The sequence below is a fragment of the Palaemon carinicauda genome, chromosome 28 (genome assembly GCF_036898095.1).
Source record: "Palaemon carinicauda isolate YSFRI2023 chromosome 28, ASM3689809v2, whole genome shotgun sequence".
Lineage (NCBI taxonomy): Eukaryota > Metazoa > Arthropoda > Malacostraca > Decapoda > Palaemonidae > Palaemon > Palaemon carinicauda.
This window is the reverse complement of record NC_090752.1, coordinates 59,324,355-59,346,255: the sequence shown is the minus strand read 5'-3', so window position 1 is coordinate 59,346,255 and position 21,901 is coordinate 59,324,355. Positions and strand designations below refer to the sequence as shown.

At 44.6% G+C, this 21,901-nt stretch overlaps 1 protein-coding gene across 1 annotated transcript in view; it reads left to right on the top strand.

Moving 5' to 3' along the window:
- The window catches only part of LOC137621833 (protein SpAN-like), a 341,729-nt gene that overhangs the window by 287,155 nt on the left and 32,673 nt on the right, over positions 1–21,901 (top strand). Inside the window, exons 6-11 of the mRNA XM_068352340.1 lie at positions 13,964–14,163; positions 14,452–14,646; positions 17,927–18,188; positions 18,797–18,880; positions 19,760–19,934; positions 20,893–21,036. Coding sequence (XP_068208441.1) covers positions 13,964–14,163; positions 14,452–14,646; positions 17,927–18,188; positions 18,797–18,880; positions 19,760–19,934; positions 20,893–21,036 — 1,060 coding nt within the window. The remainder of the gene's footprint in view (positions 1–13,963; positions 14,164–14,451; positions 14,647–17,926; positions 18,189–18,796; positions 18,881–19,759; positions 19,935–20,892; positions 21,037–21,901) is intronic.

The following is a 21,901-nucleotide window of genomic DNA, read 5'->3' as shown; positions in this document are numbered from 1 at the left end:
AGTGCCGAGGGCTTTGAACAGGGTAGCATAGTAATCTTAATAGAAGAACCGTAGGGAAGAGACCTTCCTGCCCCCCTGGCAGTGAAGTTCCCACGGGCCATGCCGAGATCAAAGTGGTTATCGAAGGGCTACTCACCTTGCTAGAAGAACCTGAAGAACTTGGAGACAAGACTGAATGGTTGGCATTCATATAGGAACATTCTCAAGGGCAGACAAGTGGTGGTTAGGCACTGTATGTTAATGGAGAATTGTCTGGTCTCTAAGGTATGAAGAAAGTAAGTATTTGTGTAGGAATATTACATTGCACAGGTGAATATATAATAAGGGTTGAAACCTTAGTATCTTCATCAACCATAAGAGGAAGGGGATAATAAAACTTTGACAGACGTGTATTTCATAGTATAAGTAGGAGCGGATTGAGACGCACAAGTAATAAAATAGAAATTTTATTTCACAATTGCAGAGTATATTAATGAAATGCAATATATGTAAAAGTAATTTACAACAAATTATAATGTACATAGTAATGAAAGACTTGCTCTTGAATCTGAAAGAGAATTTCAAATTTATTAGTAGGCACTCGTTCTCGAGGAACGTCAGTCTTTAAAAGTAAAACACATCATGCTCTAGGCATGCGGCACTCGTGTGACGACTATGACATTTCACCTGGGATAAGAACAGTTATATGAAAAGCACTAAGTATTTTCGACATCACTACGTATCACTCGAGGGTCAACATAGGCACCCGAAGAGTTAGAGTCCCAAGTAACTCACTGTTCTATGCAGAGTTAGGTGCAGGTTTCATAACACTACCTGCGGCTACCACAAAATGTTTGACTTCGTGCACTTGTTTCGCATAATGTTTGAAGAAAACACGCGAGGATTTCCAGCCTGTGAAACTCTTAAGGCTTTCGAAATCCATACTCTGAAAGAAATTCAGAGACGATGCAACTTTTCTAGGATCGTGACCGGCGGGTGTACTGTCAGGATCCGCTCTGCGAATGAAGTAGGTGATTTTCGCTCTTAGTTGTTTCAGTGACAGGTCGCTGCCCGATGTTTCTCCTTTGAAGAGTTGGCCTCCACCAAAGTCCGAAGTTCTGCGAAGATAGACCTTGAGGCTCTCTACTGGGCATAGAGAGGCATCTTCTTTCAGGGGGCATATTCTCCAAGGGCCCCATCTTTTGGTGGGTAATTCGTTTTTGGCGAGAAACGTCGGATCTGGGAAGAGGGTACGGTCTCCTGAGTCAGTAAACAGGATATGACCCTCTTCTCTTGATAATGCCACTATTTCGCTGACTCGGGCTCCTAAAGCAAGAGCAAAAAGAAATATAACTTTCTGAGTCAGATCCTTGAGAGGGCATGAATCATTATCCAAGTTGGAGGCGAAATGGAGCACCTTGTCCAAAGACCAGGAGATCGGTTTCGGTGGGGGTGCTGGGCGTAGACGAGCGCATGCTTTCGGAAGTTTATTGAAGATGTCGCTGGACAGATCAATCTGGAAGGCATACATCAGTGGTCTAGTCAAGGCCGATTTGCAAGTAGAAATCGTGTTGGCTGCCAAGCCCTGTCCATGAAGGTGAATAAAGAAGGACATGCAAAAATCAATGGTGATATCCGTAGGATTTTTTGCCTTGACGAATGAGACCCATTTTCTCCAGGATGATTCGTATTGCCGTCTTGTGGATTCGGTCTTGTATTCCTCGAGGAAGTCTAGACTTTTCTTCGAGATCCCAAACCTTTTCTTCGCGGCTAGGGAGAGAAAATCATGAGATGAAGGTCCTTGATTTTCGATGATGAAGCGAAGACAGTCGACTTCTGTACTTGCTGGGAGAGAACTGGGCCCGGGAGAGGGATCAGCGTGGGCTGCAGCTCCAGGACCAGGGGGTACCAATTGCTCCGGGGCCACTTGGGAGCCACTAGGGCCGCTGTCCCTTTGAAGGTTCTCAACTTGGAGACGACTTTCAGCAGAAGGTTGGTGGGAGGGAACAGGTAGATCTTGGACCATCTGTTCCAGTCCAGTGACATGGCGTCCACTGCCTCTGCTTTGGGGTCCTCGTACGGGGCCACATATCGAGGAAGTTGATTGTTGTCGCTCGTTGCGAAGAGATCGATCTGAAGTTCTGGGACTTGGTGAGAGATGAAGGAGAATGATCTTGCGTCTAGAGACCATTCCGACTCTATCGGGCTTGTCCGGGACAGAGCGTCCGCCGTCACGTTGCGGAATCCTTGTAGGTGAACTGCAGACAGGTGCCACTTCTTCCTCTCTGCCAGACGGAAGATTGTCAGAAGCACCTGATTTATCTGGGGCAATCTTGAGCCTTGGCGATTGAGACATCGAACTACCACCGAGTTGTCTAAGGTTAGACGAATATGGATCGAGGGAGGCGGGGAGAGTTTCTTCAGTGTTAGAAGGACCACCATGGCCTCCAAGATGTTGATGTGAAACGTCTTGAATAGGGGAGACCATGTGCCTTGAGCCTGTTTTTGGTGGGAGTGACCTCCCCAACCCTCCAGCGAAGCGTCCGTGTGGATGTTGAGTGATGGAGGTGGGTGTTGAAGAGGGATGGACCTTTTCAGGGCCGTCGCTTCCGACCACGGCTTGAGGAGAAGCCGAAGTCTGTTTGGGAGCCGTCTCTTGAGGTCTCTTCGAGCGATGGTTGCAGAACGTCTCCAGACTCCCGCGGCATCCTTTAGCTGTACACGAAGCACTGGGTTTGTCACTGAGGCGAACTGTAGAGAGCCTAGAACTCGTTCCTGCTGACGTCTTGAGATCCGTTTGGATTTCAGCAGTCGCTTGACAGACCCTGCTATTTCCTTCCTTTTCTTCTGGGGGATGGAAAGGCGGTGTGACTGAAGGTTCCACTGGATTCCTAACCATTGGAACTTCTGAGCTGGAGAGAGGCGAGATTTCTTCGCGTTTATCTTGAATCCCAGGTGTTCTAGGAACTGGGTGACTTTGCTGCAGGATCTTAAACAATCCTCGGGCGATGGAGCCCAGACTAGCCAGTCGTCGAGGTAAGCCATCACCTGGACGTCTTGGAGGCGGAGCTGTTGTACTATGGCGTCCGCCAGCTTTGTGAAGATCCGAGGGGCCACGTTGAGGCCGAAGGGCATGGCCCTGAAGGCGTAGCTTTTCCTTTGGAGTCGAAATCCTAGGTAGGAGGAAGCGTGGTGGTTCATTGGAACGTGCCAGTAGGCATCCGCCAGGTCTATGGAGACCGTGTAAGAACCTCGAGGCAGAAGGGTCCTTATCTGTTGAATAGTCAGCATCTTGAACTTGTTGTTCGCTATGAACTTGTTGAGGGGGGATAAGTCTAGAATGACTCTGAGCTTGTCGGAGTCCTTCTTGGGGACGCAAAACAGTCTCCCTTGGAACCTGGTTGACTTTACCCTCCTTATCACCTTCTTGTTCAAGAGATCTAGGACATATTCTTCCAGAAGGGGGGTTGATTGTTGGAAGAATTGCTGGAAGGTTGGGGGTGGTTGAGTCCAACTCCAGCCTAGACCCTTCTTGACGATGCTGTGTGCCCAGGGATCGAAGGTCCAACGATCCTGGAATTGGCGGAGTCTTCCTCCCACCGGAAGCACTTCATTGCTTCTGGTGTCCCGAGGGCTTACCGCCTCGGCCGCTAGCTCCCCTTCCTCCTCTGCCTCTGGAGGGACGGCGAGATGCGTCTCTGCCTGCACCTCTGCTTGAGCCTCTACCTTTGGGACGAAAGGTAGTCGTCTGTTGCTCAAAGGCAGGGGTGAAAACCGGTGACTGGGACAAAACCGGTTGGGTGACCAGCTGAAAGGTCTGTTGTGGCTGAGCAGCCACTTGGGGAGTAGCGGGTCCCGGAAACTGCCGTCTGTTGACGTTGCTGGGGTTTTGGCTTGGAGGATTTCCTCTTAGGTTGAGGGCCATCGTCCTGAGAGGATTTCCTCTTCTTCGACATGCCCCACTTGTTGAGAAGGTTCCTATTCTCAGTGGCGGCCTTGTCGGTGATCTCTTTCACAAGATCGGAGGGAAAGAGGTGCTTACCCCAGATGTTGGAGGAAATCAGCCTCCGGGGTTCGTGTCTCACTGTGGCACCTGAGAACACGAATTCACGACAGGCTCTCCGAGCCTTCATGAAATTGTACAGGTCCTTTACCAGAGTCGCCATATGCGATTCAGCGAGTACCATGTAATGGTCGGGGACTCTGGTGTCGCCAGCCATGACGTCAAGCTGTACTTGGAGGGACATGGATGCTGCGAGCCTTTCCTTCGTGTCTTGTTCCCGACGAAGGAGATGGTCATTAAGTTTCGGGAGGTCTTCATTAAACTGACGTCCAGCCACGTCAGGATCTAGTTTTCCCACCACGAAGGTATGCTGGATATCCTTCCAGTGTCGAACATCGGGGGGAGTCACCAGGGAGAAGGGTCTGCACTCCTCCAGTGCAGGACAGGGCTTCCCTTCTTCCACTGCCTTGTGACACGCAGCGAAGGCCTTTTCCGTAAAGGGAAGGACTGCATCGTCGGGTGCGACGTAGGTAGGGTGCTTCTTGCTCAGTGCCGGAAGCATTGAGCAGGTAAAGCCCCTACTTGCAACAGCTTTGGCCAGCATAGCCTGGGCCTTCGGGAGATCGAAAACTATCACCTCCTTAGGTTCGGTCTCCTCTTTAGAGGCAGGTTCGAATCGAAGCCGGACGTAACAGTCCGGGTAAGCCTCAAAGCTCGGGAAGAACTCCACTTCTTCCAGGGCAATCGAGCCGATCTTCTCGCTGATGAAGATCCTGCCCGTTGCGATGGGCATATGCTCGGCATACCTCCAGGGGTTGGCGTGCGAGCATATCGGGAGGTCCTTAACCGAAATCTTTTTCGGCTCTTTGGAACCTCCCATGGACCTGATGTACTCGTGTGTCACTTGAAGCTTCTTGTCCATAAGTGCTTCGATCATACGGAACATCTCCTGGGTGGATGGGATGGGGTCCGAGGTAGCGGAGGTAGACGGGAGAGACACTTCCGTCGGTGTAGGAGTAGGGGCGGGGGTGGAAGGCGGAGCGACCTCCTGCTCCGACTCGGTGTATTCCACCTGGTCCTCTTCATCGTCCACGTCTTGGGCCATGAGGTTCCTCTCCGTGTTCTCCGAAATATCCGACATGCGTTCCTCGTTGTCGGCATCCAGGTGACACTCGTGCATGGACTGGGCCATGACAACATCGGGTTCCACCACTATCTGGACGGTGGGGATCTGATCCTTGGTGACCACAGAATCTGGGGATGCCTTTGGGAACAGTAAGGCCCACATGTCTTCAGTGGCAAGGTACGGTCCAGTGGCGTTCTTCTGGAAGCCACGCACCCATTTGCGTAGCTTCTCTCGAGAAGCGTCCCTAACCTCCGCTGAAGGAGGATTATTGAACTCGTCGACCAGGCGATCCTGGCAGACCGTACAGTTCTGCGGGTCCCAGAACTTCAGATCCCCTTTCTTGTTGGCACAAGGGGCGTGGGTCCTACACGCCGTGTGTCCATAAAAGTGCGGGCGCTTCACTGCACAGAAGCTGTGGTCGCACTTCAGTTGCTCCTCCTGTAAGAGAAAGAGAACATGAGTATGGGGAAGTCATAAGGATGACTCTTAAACTAAAGTTAAATATTAATTGATTAATTTTTAACTTAACCTTAAGTGTGATGAACAGAGAATGGGCGGAAAAGAAGGCAATAGATACATACTCCGTGTAACCCGCCCGGCTGGTTACCGTGACCTTCACCCATAGACAATCTGTTGTGACCGAAGGCACAGGATAGAATTCAACATGGAATGCCCTTAAGGCAGTGGGAATTCTATTGGGAATTGTCAAGGATATAAGGCTAGGACTGAGGCCACTCAGACTCTAGAATTGGGAACTAGAAGATCCCATAGGGTAACGGTTTCCGGCAACCAGCCGTGCTAAGATACACACAGCATGCTGGAAATCTGTGATATGCAAGAAGACAGCATGGTTACTAATAGAACGGTAAGATAATACCTATCCATTTACGTAATCAAGTCATCTGGTTGCGATGTAGGGCTATCAACATCAGATGATAGCTAGTAGAAGGGGTGCAAGTCGTCTTGACGCCTCCGGAAGGCTCCGGCAGACCGCCGGCACGCCGGAGGCCGCTCCAGCAGAGTTTCTGGCATTAGGGAAGACAATATAGAAGTCAAGAGTAATACCAGGGTGGCGGCCGCCGGCACAGCGGCGGCCGCCGGCACAGCGGCGGCACGCCAGCGGGGAGCGGCGGCTCCGGCAGCCGGAGGTTGCCGGCTTGGTGACAGGGACAAGGATGGTTATAGCAGAACCGGACTGCCGGCAGCGGATGCCGGCACTCCGGGGGCCGGCCGGTGGACGGACGACTGAGGCTATGAGGAAAGAGGGAAGGCCATCGGCTAGGCGCCGGCGGCAGGCGGGAGTCCCCCGGCACACGGAGGACTGGCGGCCCAGAGGGCAAGGGATAAGTCACCAAGGTAGGAGGTGGGTATCACCGACAGTAGAGGCGGCGAGGGACCGGCACCAGGATAGTGAAAGAGACAGAAGGAGGGATGTAGGGGTCCGGCCACGGACCCCAAGACATCCCACCTGAGTGGGTGTACCCATGATAGAGGCTAGCCCTATCACCCAGAAGCAGGGGCCGCAGAGGACCGGGAGCTAAGGGAGCCCAAGGGAGGGCAGGAAACACCCAAGAGGGGGGGAGAACCCCTGTAGACAGAACGCATCCAGTGGCTAACCCCATAGGACACTATGAAGGGTATATGTACCAGAGCGGACTGCACACAGGAGCTCAAGGAAGCCCTATCACTCCACCCTAAGGAGGAGTTGTAGGACAGAGGACAGATGGGTATAGACTAACCTAAGTATAGGCTAGGCCATACAAGAGATAGGTGGGGAGGGGAGAAGAGAAGGGTCTTCTGTGGAGGAGGTTCTGTACCAGAGCGGCCATCGAGGAAGGGAGGACACTCCCTAGCCTAAGGTAAGGCAGCCTGTCTGAAAACGGTGCATGGGTATCGTTTCAGCAAGGTACAGAGCTAACTCCTCCAAAACCTAACCTAGAGCAGGGAGGTTACACCCTGAACCAGGAAGGATGGAAGACATATCGCTATTGCAGGGAAGGTCGGAGACCAGCCCCAGCAATAGAGGACGGGCTAGCTGTTCCTCATTCTCGGACGCCACCTTAAGGGGGGATCATTCCCTTAGGGGGGGACAGAGAAGCGATATAAATACTCTGATAAGAGCCTGATCCCCTTACGTGGTAGGGGGAGCAAGGCTGCACAGAGGGGATGCCCTAAGGCAGGGGATGAAGGAAGCATATAGGGGTCCTACTTGTAGGTTAGGTTAGAAAGGCACACTAACTAACCTATCCCCTATATGGTCCCTGAAGGCGAAAAACACTTGCATCACAGTCAACAGCATTGTAAAATAATGCCACTATCTTCATAAGTAAACCTAGGATCACTGATAAATATCATGCATGAACACTGATATAGGCGCTCTGGCCTAGGGGCTAGACTAGCCAACTGGTATGGGGTCAGTTGATGACCGATAATAAAGCGTCAAAACACGATATAAAAGTTCCTAGCTATGAAGACTAAATAACTAATAGTATCGATTAGTTAATGAGGCCGGAAAACGCTGTTGAGGCTATCTAAATAAGGCATGCAAAACAACAGCGACGCCATAAAATGGCCGGTCCGGTCGAGGCATAGCTCTGCCACAAAACATCAAATATCTCGAAAAGTAAAAGTTACTTTACGGTCAGAGCTTATTTAACAATACTGGAACCTTGTACTCAACTTTCCAGAAGAAGGCGAGGCCGAGGGTAGAGACATAGCTAAGATGCAAGTCGATAAGTACGCACAAGGAAAAATCCGGCTAGTAAGGCAAGCTACTAAACGAAGGATGAGGACGGACGTGACGTCATTTAGCAATGGCGCCCGTTTGTTTACGTCTCGAGTACCAAAAGTAGCCACGAACGAGATTAGCTGTGGAACGACTCCCCAGCTATTCTCCGCCCCTACACACCGAAGTGTTAACTCTGTTTGGGGTGTAGATAGCTATGTGGCGCGTGCGTCCCCTGTTGATATGCGATGTCTTAAAGGGAAACCTTTAGGATACTCGCTCCAGAAGTTAGAATTCTGTGATAACCTGTGGTTAAATTCTCTGGGAATATTTAGTAGTGATATACCCAAGGAAGCTACCAAAAAGGAACCTTCCATCAGGATGCCATGGCTTGAGCCCAAAAATGGCAAATTATATTTTTTTTTTTTTTTTTTTTTTTTTTTTTTGATGCAAAGAACAACATCACCCAAAATATATTAAAACAAAATGGAAACCTGATACACATGTAACGACAGTGTTCGAAATGGAGCCTGTTTTCCAGTCCGAGACTCGTAAATTTTCAAATAAAGTTCATTATTCTGAATCACTTATCAGTCCTGAGACTGGTAACTTTTCTTGAGTTTCAAACTCTGGTAACGACCTCTCAGAATTTTCGGTCATGAAACGAGGGGGGGGAGTTGTATATTACTATTTAACTTAACACTTTATGGGAATTTACGGTATGTGACCGCGTTACTTTCAATATATCTGGATGGGGTTTTCACCAGCCGGCCGGACTTGGTATACACCGCTGTCGGGTCCTGTAGTCTTATCACTAGTTGCGAGTCTTTGGTGGGTTATTTCGGTCTCACTAGGTGGCGGCAGCGATATATCGGCGGGTCGTGGTGGAGGCTGTGCTGATGATGCTGGAGCCTGCTGCCGGGTGTTGGACGGTTCTGTGTTTGTCGAGAGCGGTGTCGGACGGATGTGGGACCGGTTCCTCCTGAGGCACGCTCCGTATTGGGCTTCCACAATGTATGATTGGGGTTCTTCTGACTTACGTACCACTCTGCCTGGCACCTATGTGTGGCAGGCCTTGTCGAATATTCGGACTGGTTGTTCGGGTTGGAGGTCTGTGAAGTGCCGTTGTGTCCGATTTGGTCCTAGGCGGTCCTGGAGGTGGTTGTGGGTCGTGATGTGTGAGAGATGTGGTTCGTATCGGCCTGGTAGGTCAGTGGTCACATTGCGACCAAACATGAGCTCTGCGGGGCTGGTTGTCTTATTGTCGATCGGGTTGGCCCGTAAGTGGAGTAATGCAGTATGCATATCACCGCCTGTCTCAAGGCATTTTTTGATAACCGCCTTGCATGTTCCAACTGCGCGCTCTGCGAAGCCATTGGACTGAGGGTAATGTGGGCTTGATGTGATGTGCCCAATACCCCAGGCTTTTGTGAAGTCCCTCATGGCTGCTCCCGTGTATTGAGGTCCGTTGTCTGAAACCAGGGTTTTGGGGCATCCGAACAGCGAACACAGGAATTTGAGGTGGTTGGCCACACTTTCAGATGACAGGTTTCTAAGTTCGGTGACTATCGGGAATTTTGTGAAATAATCAGTTGTGATCAGATATATCTTGTGGCCAATTTGGAAGATGTCCGAAGCGACTTTGAACCAGGGCATTGGGGGAATGTCATGATGCGTGGTTTCACTAGGACTTTGCTGGGGCTGGTACTTCTGGCATATGTCACATGCCCTGACCTTGTCCTCTATATCCTTTGCGATGTTGGGCCAGAATACACACTCCCGTGCCAGGGCTTGTGATTTTGTGATCCCTTGGTGGGACTGGTGGAGCTGGTCCAGTATCCAGCCTCTGACCTCTTTGGGGATGATAACTTGTCGCCCTTTGAATATGACTCCGTCTTCCACGGCAAGGCATTCTCTGTATGAGAAAAACTGGCGGATATCGGGGTGACAGCCTTTTACTGAGTTAGGCCAACCCTCGATGATAGTATGCTTGAGAGTGCGCAGCACTGGGTCGGTGTCAGACCTATGGCGGACCTCTTCCAAAATCTGGGGACCAAATTTTATGAGTGCAACTGATATCACATCGATGTCATCTAGTTCCAGTCCGTCCACTCGTGTATCCAAAGGGATTTCCTTGTCATTTTGTGGGTTAGGAAGGCGTGATAGGGCGTCAGAGAGTACATGGGTTCGTCCTTCCTTGTACTTGACCCTCATGTCATACCCCTGCAGTTTCAAGAAGAGACGTTGTAGTCTAGGTGGGGCATTGATCAGTGGCTTCTCCCAGATATTAACGAGGGGTTTGTGGTCAGTGACAGCTTCGAAGTCTCTTCCGTATAGGTAGGTATGGAATCGTTGCACACCATGTACTAGTCCAAGGGCCTCTCGCTCGATATTGCTGTAATTTGCCTGCGTTGGTGTCAGGGCTTTGCTGGCAAATGCTATTACCTTCCCGTCTTGGATGAGGGCCGCCCCGAGGCCTTTTTGCGATGCATCGACTTCAAGAGCCACAGGTCGAGTTGGGTCATAGTAAGACAGCGTGCTTGATGGCGCTATTTGGCGCTTCAGGTGTTGATAGGTGGATTCATGGTCTTCTTCCCATTGGAAGGGCACCTCTTCCTTGACCAGATCTCGAAGTCTTTGTGACTGAGCTGAATAATGTGGTACATAGGGGCTGAGGTAAGTCATTACTCCCAGGAATCTCTGTAGTTCCTCTTTATTGGAGGGTGACGGCATGTTATGCAGGTCGTGTACCTTTGACGGGTCTGGCATCAAGCCCTTGCTGGTATAGCGTGTTCCGAAAAACTCGATTTCTGGTTTTGAAATGGAGCATTTCTTCGAGTTTAGGCTGAGTCCGTGTTGGGCTGCACGCTGCATGAACCCCATCAGGTTTTTGTCGTGTTCCGACTGGTCTTTCCCACATATTGCCACGTCATCAGCGATGCCAACAACACCTGGGAGATTCTCGATGATGGAGTCCATCCTGGCTTGAAATATGTCCTGGCTTACATTCAGCCCAAATGGTAGCCTTGTCCAACAATACCGGCCGTGTGGTGTTCGGAACGTTGTCAGTAGTTTTGAGTCCTCATGTAGTGGTATACTCCAGTAGCCTGCTTTGGCATCTAGCTTGGAGAACACTTTCGCTTTGGAGAATACCGGGTTGATCTCTTCTAGAGTGGGAATCTTGTGGGGACATCTTTTGAGGTTTTGGTTGAGCCGCTTGGGGTCCAGGCAGATCCGTAGGCTTCCATCGGGTTTTGTGACATACACAAGGCTGCTACACCAGTCTGTGTGTTCCGTTACGCGTCTGATAACCCCCTCTTTCTCCATAGTGTCAAGTTCGGACTTGATGCGGGGCTTCAGGTGGATACTCACCTTACGGGGCGGATCACAGAAAGGTATCGCGTCATCCTTGAGGTGGAGCATCGCGGGCTCTTTTAGTTTGCCGATACAGTCAAACTGTACTGGGAATTGCGCTTCTAGTTGTTCGACTGACCTAATAGGGCCTTGTTGGCTTGGTTGCTCAGGTATTCCAGTAACGTCGTTGACATTGATATCCACAATACCGAGTTTTTGGCATGAGGGAAGGCCAAGTATGGCTGGACCAGACACATCGACCACGAAGAACTTTTCTTGCGAGAATGCTGGGTTGCTGAGTTTGCGGACGCTGAGCATTAGTGACCCTAGGCAGGGAATATTGTCGCCACTGTATGATGTTAGTCTTACTGACGGTTCTGGGGATAGTACGAGGCTGGTGGGTGCATCACCAAACATTTGCTTGTATGTCCGCAAGGGCACCGTATTGCCACTGGAACCCGTGTCGATTTTGAGTTTCAGGGGCCCATAGGCTGGGGGGTTTTCATGCTTGACCATGAGCTTTGAGAATGCTTCTCGTTTCGGTGCCACTCCTATGTCGGATATCGTTATCATGTCGAAGTTTGGCATATAATCTGTTTCTTCATCAAGATTAGGGTTTTCATTAACCATGACTTCGTATTGCCTGTGGTTAGGAGCCCGATTCGGCCGTCGGTAGGAGCGCCCTCTTGTCTTGCTCTGACGTTGTATCTGCTGCGTGTTGTCTCCTGGCATTGTTCTGCCTCCATCAGTTTTGCGGCACATCTTTTTCCAGTGCCCCTTGATGCCACAACCACTGCATCTGTCATTGTAAGCGGGGCATGACCTTATGGGATGGGTAAGCCCACAGTTCCAGCAGGGGTTGTCCGTGGTTTGTAGTTTGTTCCGTGGCTCGTTGCTTTCCCTTCAAATTGCATCCACGTTGGTATGGCTTGTACTTGTGTTCTCAGAGCTCATCTGTATGGAGCGTAATGATGCCGTGGAGGACGCAATGGCCTCGTATTCCCGACCTCTCTCTAGAACGTTGCTCACAGCATAGCCCTTCGGTTTAGTTAGGAGTTCTTTCCAAAATTCTTCTAATTGTGTCCGTAGTATGGTCATTTCGATAAGTCGTTCGTTGAGTTCTCCGTCTTCAAACTCGCACTTTGTCGCTTTTTCACGGAGTCTGGCCAGGAATTGACTGATTGTTTCAGCAGGTTTCTGTTTGGTATTTGCAAATTCGAGGCGGTGAACTCGGAAATTTATTTTGACCGTTGCATCAACCTCACTTTCAATAAGCCTCCATATGTTATGCGGCACACGTTGCTCCTGTTCAGTGAGGCCGCTCGCCAAGATACGCCTCATGCTCTCATCGCCGAGGGCAATTTTAATTTTAGTTGCTTGCTTGCCCGGGTCTGTGACTTCCTGGTCTTCGAGGTATAAGTTCATGCGTGCCTTGAATGCACGAAACGATTCGGCCAGGGGCTGGTGAGCCCAGTCCATACTTGGGCATTTAGGCTGGGCCATGATTGGATTTGGTTTCGAGAGGGTGTTACACAATAGATAGATAGTGATTGGATTAATAACATAGTTTTCGGTTCACAAAGAGAGACATATAATAAGAGTTTGGAAATTTGTCACTGGTAGTTGGCACGGTTTTCAGTTTTGTTTACACTGCTGAATGTACGTCTTTGTTTGGCTCATTTTGTGAAGTAGTGCGCAGATAACAATGGCTAAAATACTTGTAAGTAATCTATTCACAACTTTCTTCACTATTCTCACTGTAATCACGGTGCACTAATGTCCATTCAATGCCATATCCTGACGATATAAGTTATGTATGGTTGTTATCTGAGCCGGTATGACAGTCTTTGTCTGGTTGCTGTTGGGTGAAAATGGCGTCATCTGCAGCCCCTGGTAATAAACTCTGGCTGATTATGAGTCCTCTTCTCAGTTATTACGGACAGGAGAGGTATGTAAAGTGTCTCTATGGTCCGGGTTTGTTGATGGAATGGCGTGGGGTGCGTTACCACGCTGCCACCATGATATAATATGCAAGAGGTTGCAGTGATTAAAAGACAGGACTTGATGGCTTGGGTGCTAGATAGAGACTGCCCTTTATTCATACGCTACATGGGACTACATGATACTACACCTATAGTCCATTTCTTTTAGCGAGGCAGATTTGCACCGACTCGCAGCGGTGCCCTTTTAGCTCGGAAAAGTTTCCTGGTCGCTGATTGGTTAGAATTATCTTGTCCAACCAATCAGCGATCAGGAAACTTTTCCGAGCTATAAGGGCACCGCTGCGAGTCGGTGCAAATATGCCTCGCTAAAAGAAATGGACTATAATTATACATTTGTTAATGCTGCACTGTGTGACATGAAAGAAATGTACAGTATTTATATATATATACATATATATATATATATATATATATATATATATATATATATATATATATATATATCATATATATATATATATATATATATATATATATATATATATATATATATATATATATATATATATATATATATATATATATATATATATATATATATATATATATATATATATATATATATATATATATATATATATATATATATATATATATATATATATATATATATATAGTATATATATATATATATATATATATATATATATATATATATATATATATACAGTATATATATATAACCAGACACTTCCTTTTTATCATATAGGGAAGGATTATTATTATTATTATTATTATTATTATTATTATTATTATTATTATTATTATTTCAGGATTCGTGGATCGCTCGAGAGTGTGGGCCGCGATGCAGGAGTGGGAGAGCGCGACCTGTCTCAACTTCGAGGAGGTTCCCTCCACCTACAGCGGAGCCCATTTGCAGTTCCAGATCCACGAGGTCAACTGCAGTTCCTACGTTGGGATGACCGACTCTTCCGGACAGCCTGTTTACATCACAAAAGTGTGCCAGAGAAATGTAAGTGGAGCAATAATCTCCTTTCATCGTACATTTTGGCATGGGTAATTTTGCAGTCCTCTTATCAGGTTATAAATTATACCAGATCTTATTTCTTTATTTGTAGTTATAGTTGATTCTAATTACCATTTAAATATGGTAAAAAGTGTCCTTTTTTTTTAATCTTCAATAGTCCCATTTCCTCGTTATTGTCTTAACTCTATGATACATTAAGGATAATCATGTTTTCAAAATGACCAATCGTATAATGGCGAATCAAAAAACTAATTGTATCCCATCCTTTTGCAGAAAGGATCGTTGCTGGTCGAGTTAGGCCACGCTATAGGACTCTGGCATGAGGAGACTAGGTCAGACAGGGATTCTTATGTACACATTAACGCGGACAACGTCCTCCCAGAGAAGAAGCACAATTTTTTCAAGGAATCGGATAACAGCTACGGAGTCCCTTACGATTATAGCTCCATCATGCACAGCTATGAAAGGGTATTCTCATTTCTTTCGGTTGTATTATAGTAATGGACGGAAAAAAGCTTTTCTGCTAAAAACAGATGTTTCCTATAGAAAAGCTTCCGTTTTCTTTTAAAAGTGCACTTATTTTCACTGCAAATAAAAACTTAATAATCTAAAAAATAATAATCAATGGGGTTAGCGTGCGCCTTTTTCTGCAAACGAAGCGAGCAAAAACCATTAGATTTCTATAAAAAAAGAAAAAAAAATATTCCCGTTCTTAGGCAGTCTACCTGGTTTTCGATGTATTTGCTGTTGAAGTTAAGGTTAACTTCAGCGAAATCACATTATTTTCTACGGGAAAAACTATTTTTTTTCTGTTAACTATAATTTTATCTTTCTTTCAATCTACAGAATGATTTATTAGAAAATATGAAGAGTTACTTCTCATTGCTGAACAGCTGTGAAAGGCTATTGTATTAATTTTATTACCTGTTTTAACAGAGAAAGCGAAGTTTATAGCTTTTAAGAGAGTTAATGATGGAAAGTTAGCAATTTCGTTTTCTTTAAATTTTTCGTTTTCTTTTATGGACGTCTTAGCTTTTTCGATCACAGACTATAGAATATTAGTTAGCTGTGTTCCCTGTACAATTCCATTATATTCGGTGTCTCAGAAAAGATTGGAACAAATAAATCTTCGCATTAATAAAGTAGACATAAGAATAAAATCCTAATGAACAGATTAACATGTAGAAGGCTAATAGCAATATGCTGAAAGAGTAGCATATCTCAAAATTAGTTATTTAAATAAAAAAAAAATAAAGAAAAATAAGCCGCTAAATTATCATAACAAATTTATGTCAGTAAAGGAAATTTTGCCTTTAAGGACACTCCAAAATCAAACCACTGTTCTCTAGTCTTGGGTAGTGCCATAGCCTCTGTACCATGGCCTTTCACTGTCTTGGGTTAGAGTTCTCTTGCTTGAGGGTACACTCGAGCACACTCTCCTATCTTATTTCTCTTCCTCTTGTTTTGTTGAAGTTTTTATAGTTTATATAGGAGATATTTATTGTTGTTACTCTTCTTAGAATATTTTATTTTTCCTTTTTTCCTTTCCGCACTGAGCTATTTTCCCTGTTGGAGCCCCTGGGCTTATAGCATACTGCTTTCCCAACTAGGGTTGTAGCTTAGTAAGTAATAATAATAATAATAATAGTAAAATGTATTAAAAGAAAGAATGTAGTAAAATATATCTAAAAATAAGGGGAAATTCAATTCTTTAAATAGCTCATTTGGAGTTTATGGAATTCCTGAAACTTTAAACTAGCTTTCAGTTTTGGTTGATATTGGATCTCCACTATTTATGGTTGATAGGTGACCCTGAAAATTAATGATCAGCTGATTAAGTCATACTGAGAATTAATGCTCAGTATGTATGGTGCATGGTGCAAATTATGGGGTATGAAGTTGAATCCTAATAAAACTCAAAGTATGATTGTAGGCCTACGTAGGTTAAGGACGGTGGCTCCTCAACATCCGGATCTCAGTATTGATAATGCTTCTTTAAATTTGTATGACTCTTTTAAAATTTTAGGTGTGATTCTCGACAGCAAATTTACTTTTGAGAAACACATTAGGTCTGTGTCTTCTTCAATTGCACAAAAAAAAAAAAAAAAAAAAAAAAAAAAAAGGCCATATTGAGAAAATCATAAAAGATTTTCGGTGATCAATCTATTCTGAAAAAGTGTTTTAATTCTTTCATTCTACCTTGTTTTGAGTATTGTTCTCCTGTCTGTTCTTTAGCTGCTGATTCTCATCTTAATTTGTTGGACAGAAATTTACGGTCTATTAAATTTCTTATTCCTGATCTAGATATTAATCTTTGGCACCGTCGTTCAATTAGTTCATTATGCATGTTGCATAAGATTTTTCATATCTCTGACCATCCTTTACATTCAGATCTCCCTGGACAATTCTATCCTGTTCGTAATACTAGGCAGGCAGTTAATTCTAACAGTCAGGCCTTCTCCATCATGAAGCTCAATACTACACAGTATTCTGGTAGTTATATTCCAGCTGTTACCAAGTTGTGGAATGATCTTCCTAATCGGGTAGTTGAATCAGTAGAACTTCAAAAGTTCAAAGTTGGAGCAAATGTTTTTATGTTGACCAGGCTGACATGAGTCTTTTTATAGTTTATATATGACATAACTGTTTTTTGACGTTAATAGTTTATATAGGACATATCTGTTTTGACGTTGTTACTGTTTTTAGAATGATTTATTGTTAATTTATTCTCATCATTTATTTATTTCCTTGTTTCCTTTCCTCACTGGGCTATTTTTCCCTATTGGAGCCCTTGGGTTTATAGCATCTTGCTTTTCCAACCAGGGTTGTAGCTTGGCTAATAATAATAATAATAATAATAATAATAATAATAATATGTAATGAATATTAATATTTAGGTGTTTACAGTATGTCTGCAATGAATAAGAATACTTGGCAGTTTACATTATGTCTGTAATGAAAATGAATACTTAGCTGTTTACAGTATGTATATAAGGAAGATGAATACTTAGCTGTTTACTGTTTGTATATAAGGAGGATGAATACTTAGCTGTTTATTGTTTGTATATAAGGAGGATGAATACTTAGCTGTTTACAATATGTATATAATGAAAATGAATACTTAACTGTTTGCAGTATATATGTGACAACAATTAAAACCGTGCAGTTAGTAAGATAACAAAAATTGTCCTTTGAATTATCCTTTGATTGCCAGACTGGAGTTCGAGTCCCTCTCAGGCTCGTTAGTTCCTTTGGCCGCTGCAACCTCACCATCCTTGTGGGCTAAGGATGGGGGAGGGTTTGGGAGGAACCTATAGGTCTATCTGCCGTGTCATCAGCAGCCATTGCCTGGCCCTCCTTGGTCCTAGCTTGGGTGGAGAGGGGCTTCGGCACTGATCATATGTTTATATGCTCAGTCCCTAGGGCATTGTCCTACTCGATAGGGCAATGTCACTGTCCCTTGCCTTTGCCATTCATGAGCGGCCTTTAAGGGCTTGGGGGGGGGGGAGCCTATAGGTCTATCTGCTGTGTCATCAGCAGCCATTGCCTTGCCTTCCTTGGTCCTAGCTTGGGTGAAGAGGGGCTTCGGCGCTGATCATATGTTTATATACTCAGTCCCTAGGGCAATGTCACTGTCCCTTGTCCCTGCCATTCATGAGCGGCCTTTAAACCTTTAATTGACAGTGAAAACCACAATTTCCGTGTTAACGAGTGATAGTGAAAACTGACAATGGAAGTTCGTCCCCAGATCTACCAGCTGAATGGGCACATGACTATCGCTACTTACAACCCCTTGTACCAAGGCCTTATTGGACAATCAAGCAGTCTTTCACACATGGACAAACTCCTCGTGAACCAGATGTACGGTTGTTCAGCCAAACTCATAGCTGCTGGGACATGTACAAGTGACCCCTGTTTGAATAACGGTTACCTGGCCAAGGACTGCTCGTGTGTTTGCCCTGATGGGACATCTGGAACAAACTGTGAGACTGTCACAACTCCCTACAATGGTAAGGTTTTGTACAAATTGAATAAATACATCTTGGTGTATTTTCGTTGCGTTTCTTTCAATTGTAAATAAAGTATAAAGATTGACAACAGAATTAATATTTCACTGTTATGCCAATTGATGTGATATACAGATTAGCAACAAATTACTATTTCCACTTTTATGACATAGATTATGAATATTTTGTCTTTTTGAGAGGACAAGATTCAAGTACAGATTGGCAATAAATTAACCATCAATCGATTTTCAGCACTCCATGCAATATTATGTTTAGTATGTTCCGTCTTTAATGATATTGTTCTAATGCAATGGCGACATTGGTATAAACGTTGACAATAAAATTAGCGGGAGCAAAAACAAAGTAAATTTCTCTCGCCAGTTGGCGCCACAAGAGTCATGGCAGACCTCAATTTATCTTTTCAATTTGCCAAGTCTAGAAGTTGCACCGTAACTGAAATATGTTGAGATATTCAACACCTTTGAGAGTTTAGATATATTCCGCAACTCTTTGCAAGGTTTTAGGGATATTCCGAAACTACTGACAAGGTTTTAGGGATGTTCTGCAATTTCATCTCGGTTAAAGTGAATAGACTGGTTCCCTTTTTCCAGAGGCTCTCCTTTCGCCCTACACGGAGGAGATCACGTCACCTACAACCATCACGACACCGAATTATCCTTTGAAGTACCCAGCCGGTAAGACTTGCACCTTCTCTTGGTACGACTTGCACCCTCTCCTGGTAAGACTCGCTCCTTCTCTTGGTAAGACTCGCACCCTCCCTTGATAAGACTTGCACCTTCTCTTGATAAGACTCTCACCTTCTCTTGGTAAGATTTGCACCTTCTCTTGGTACAACTATCTCCCTCTCCTGGTACAACTTGCACTCTCCCCTGGTAAGATTCGCACCTTCTCTTGGTAAGACTCACACCTTCTCATGGTAAAACTTGCACTCTCTCCTGGTAACTCGCACCCTTACCCAATTAGAATCACAAACTTGCTTGGTAAGACACACACTCTCCCAGTAAGACTTGCATCCTCTCCCAGCAAGATTCGCACCCCCTCCCAGGAAGACTCGAACCCTATCTCGATAAGACTCGTACCCTCTCCCTGTAAGATTCGCTTCCCCTTCCTGCACGACTTGCATCCTCTCCCGGCAAGACTCACACTCCCTCCCCACAAGGCTCGCACTCTTTCCCAATAAGACTTGAACCCTCACTGGCCAGTCACGCTCTCTCTCGGTAAGAATAGCCAGTCACTTCCTTTATCTTGCAAGTGCTTTTTAACTCTGGATGTGTTATAGCCGTTCATTTGCCAATACAGCGTGGGAGCTTAATATTTTCATTTAAGCAACTTTCCTTTAATGAAAATTTAATGAAAGGCGTAAATAGATATCATACCACTATATGAACGATACTTCACCAGATGTTACCCAATGGGTTTTACCATTGCAAAACAAATTTCATACCTTTGCAAAACATAGTATGTAGTCACCTACATCTTCATCCTAAATCTAGATCAGATATCTCTCCAAACCTGGCAGAGAACACCTCACCTGATTCTCTCTGACGTCATAGGTCTGAAGTTCACCAAGTGGATCAAGGCCCCAGAATGCTCCCAAGTGGTAGCCAACTTCACAGCCTTCGACACTTACATGCGGACGCCACATTACATCCGGGAAGGGGAGACCGTTGATATATGCTGGTACGACGGACTGGAAATTCGCACCGATAATATGCTCGACGGAACTTGGTAAGAACCGACCTGGAAATGTTTTGCACTTGTTAAGGTAACTAAGGTAACACCCCCTGCACTTCTCAAGTCAAATAGGTCGAGAAAGAGTCTAGTCACTATGTTTGACCTTATTCCAGAGTGATAGGGGTAGTTCAGGTGATTCATACTGACTTGACCTGGAAGGCGGCATACTTTTTGCCTGAGGAACCTCCTCCCCCTGGATGACAATACAGCCACCCACCCTCAGACCATTAATATTCTTAAGTTTATTGGAAATGAGGTTGGCTGACCACTGTTCATATCACCAATGAAGTGCTTTCAGTAAGCGCAAACATGTATCAATGCATAATTACCATCGTTTCTTACTCTTTTCCTCATTTCCAAACTGCAAAAGACATCCTGACTAAATTCACAACTTGCCTAAAACTTTACGACTTCTGCTACTGCCTTTTTTTTCACTAAAACCTAAAATTCCTGGTTTCTCTCTGTCTTCTCCTTGGTTTGGTCCTAAAAATTATTATGGAGATGGTCTCATAATGATTTCTCAAGTATCTTAGTCATTCCAAACTAACCTTGCCATTTTACTTAACTTCCTTGTGGTCTGATGAGATCATTTTTCTTTTTTACTTGATGTTGTTTTAAATTCTTATTGTTTTCATAATTCATAAATATTAGATGAGTAAATCTTTTGTAAGAATAAGTGTAATAGATGACCACTTTTTATCCATTATAAATGCGCTTAATGAAGTAATTTTTTGTAATATGTATGTTGACGACTTTACATATGCTTGTATATGTGACCCCAGGAATGTTCATATGCTGATGTGACTGCTCTGTATCCTTCTTTGCTTAAGCTTCTACTTGCAAATCTAATACACGTTCATATTGCGTTCTGTGTCCACAGGTACTGCAGGAGTGAGCTTAAGCGTCTACTTGCAAATCTAATACACGTTCATATCCCGTTCTGTGTCCACAGGTACTGCGGGACTGAGATTTCCAGCGGAGATACGTTCACTTCCGTTCAGAACGAGATGGTCTTGTTCTTCAAGTCCTCTTCGAGTTTCAAAACAGGATGGTCAGCTGACATTACCTTCGTTGAGTTGGAAAACTGTGTCACCACGTGAGTTGAGTACCGATGTGTTTCAGAATTGAGAAGAAATTATAGTAGTGAAGACGAATTTACTTTGTTCCATATAGAGGAGGTTCTAAAGATTTTCTAACTCTCCATCCATTTATCTTCTATAAATAGTAGGTATAAAAACCCCTCCAAAAACAGAAACTTGGTTTCATAACAGTAAAATAAAATGCATTCTACAGTTTAAAATTACGTTTTTACTCTAAATCAAAATATGTAATGTAATAGCAGCAGTTGCAGGAACAGTAGTAGTAATAGCAATAGTGCTAGTAGTTTCAGAATTGAGAAGCAATTATTGATTTGTTAGTGAAGACGAATTTACCGCTGATGTGGATTGATTGTTCTCCTCTAATTTCCTTTATATCCGATGCCTTTTGTAACAGCCAGAATTGGAATTTTTTACTTGAAATTTCTAACTGTAAACTGTGGCGAAAGTTATTTATCAAAGTGTTGAATTCACCTGATCAGATTTTTATAAAAGTATTGAAATTAAGTAGAGAACACGCTTCACAAACGAAAGGCTTAGTCCAATATTTGTTCATGTTAACCGAAAATTGAAATGAAATCGAAATGCTTCATAGAAGTTAATAAAAAAAATATGTTTTCATATTGGACAGTTTTGAAGACAATCAATGTTAATGATCATATTCTCTGTAAACTAAAAATCTAATCTCTATGAAACTGATGTTAAGTCAAAAACTTCACTAAAGCAAGGAAAGTTATCCTTTATCCAGTCCAGACAGATTTTGCCTCTTCATTATTGTTATCTAAAATTATTATTGAATAAGAATCACCGATAAATCTTTGTGAAAACTGGGCCAGAACATTTTCACTTAAGTCGGGTTAATAC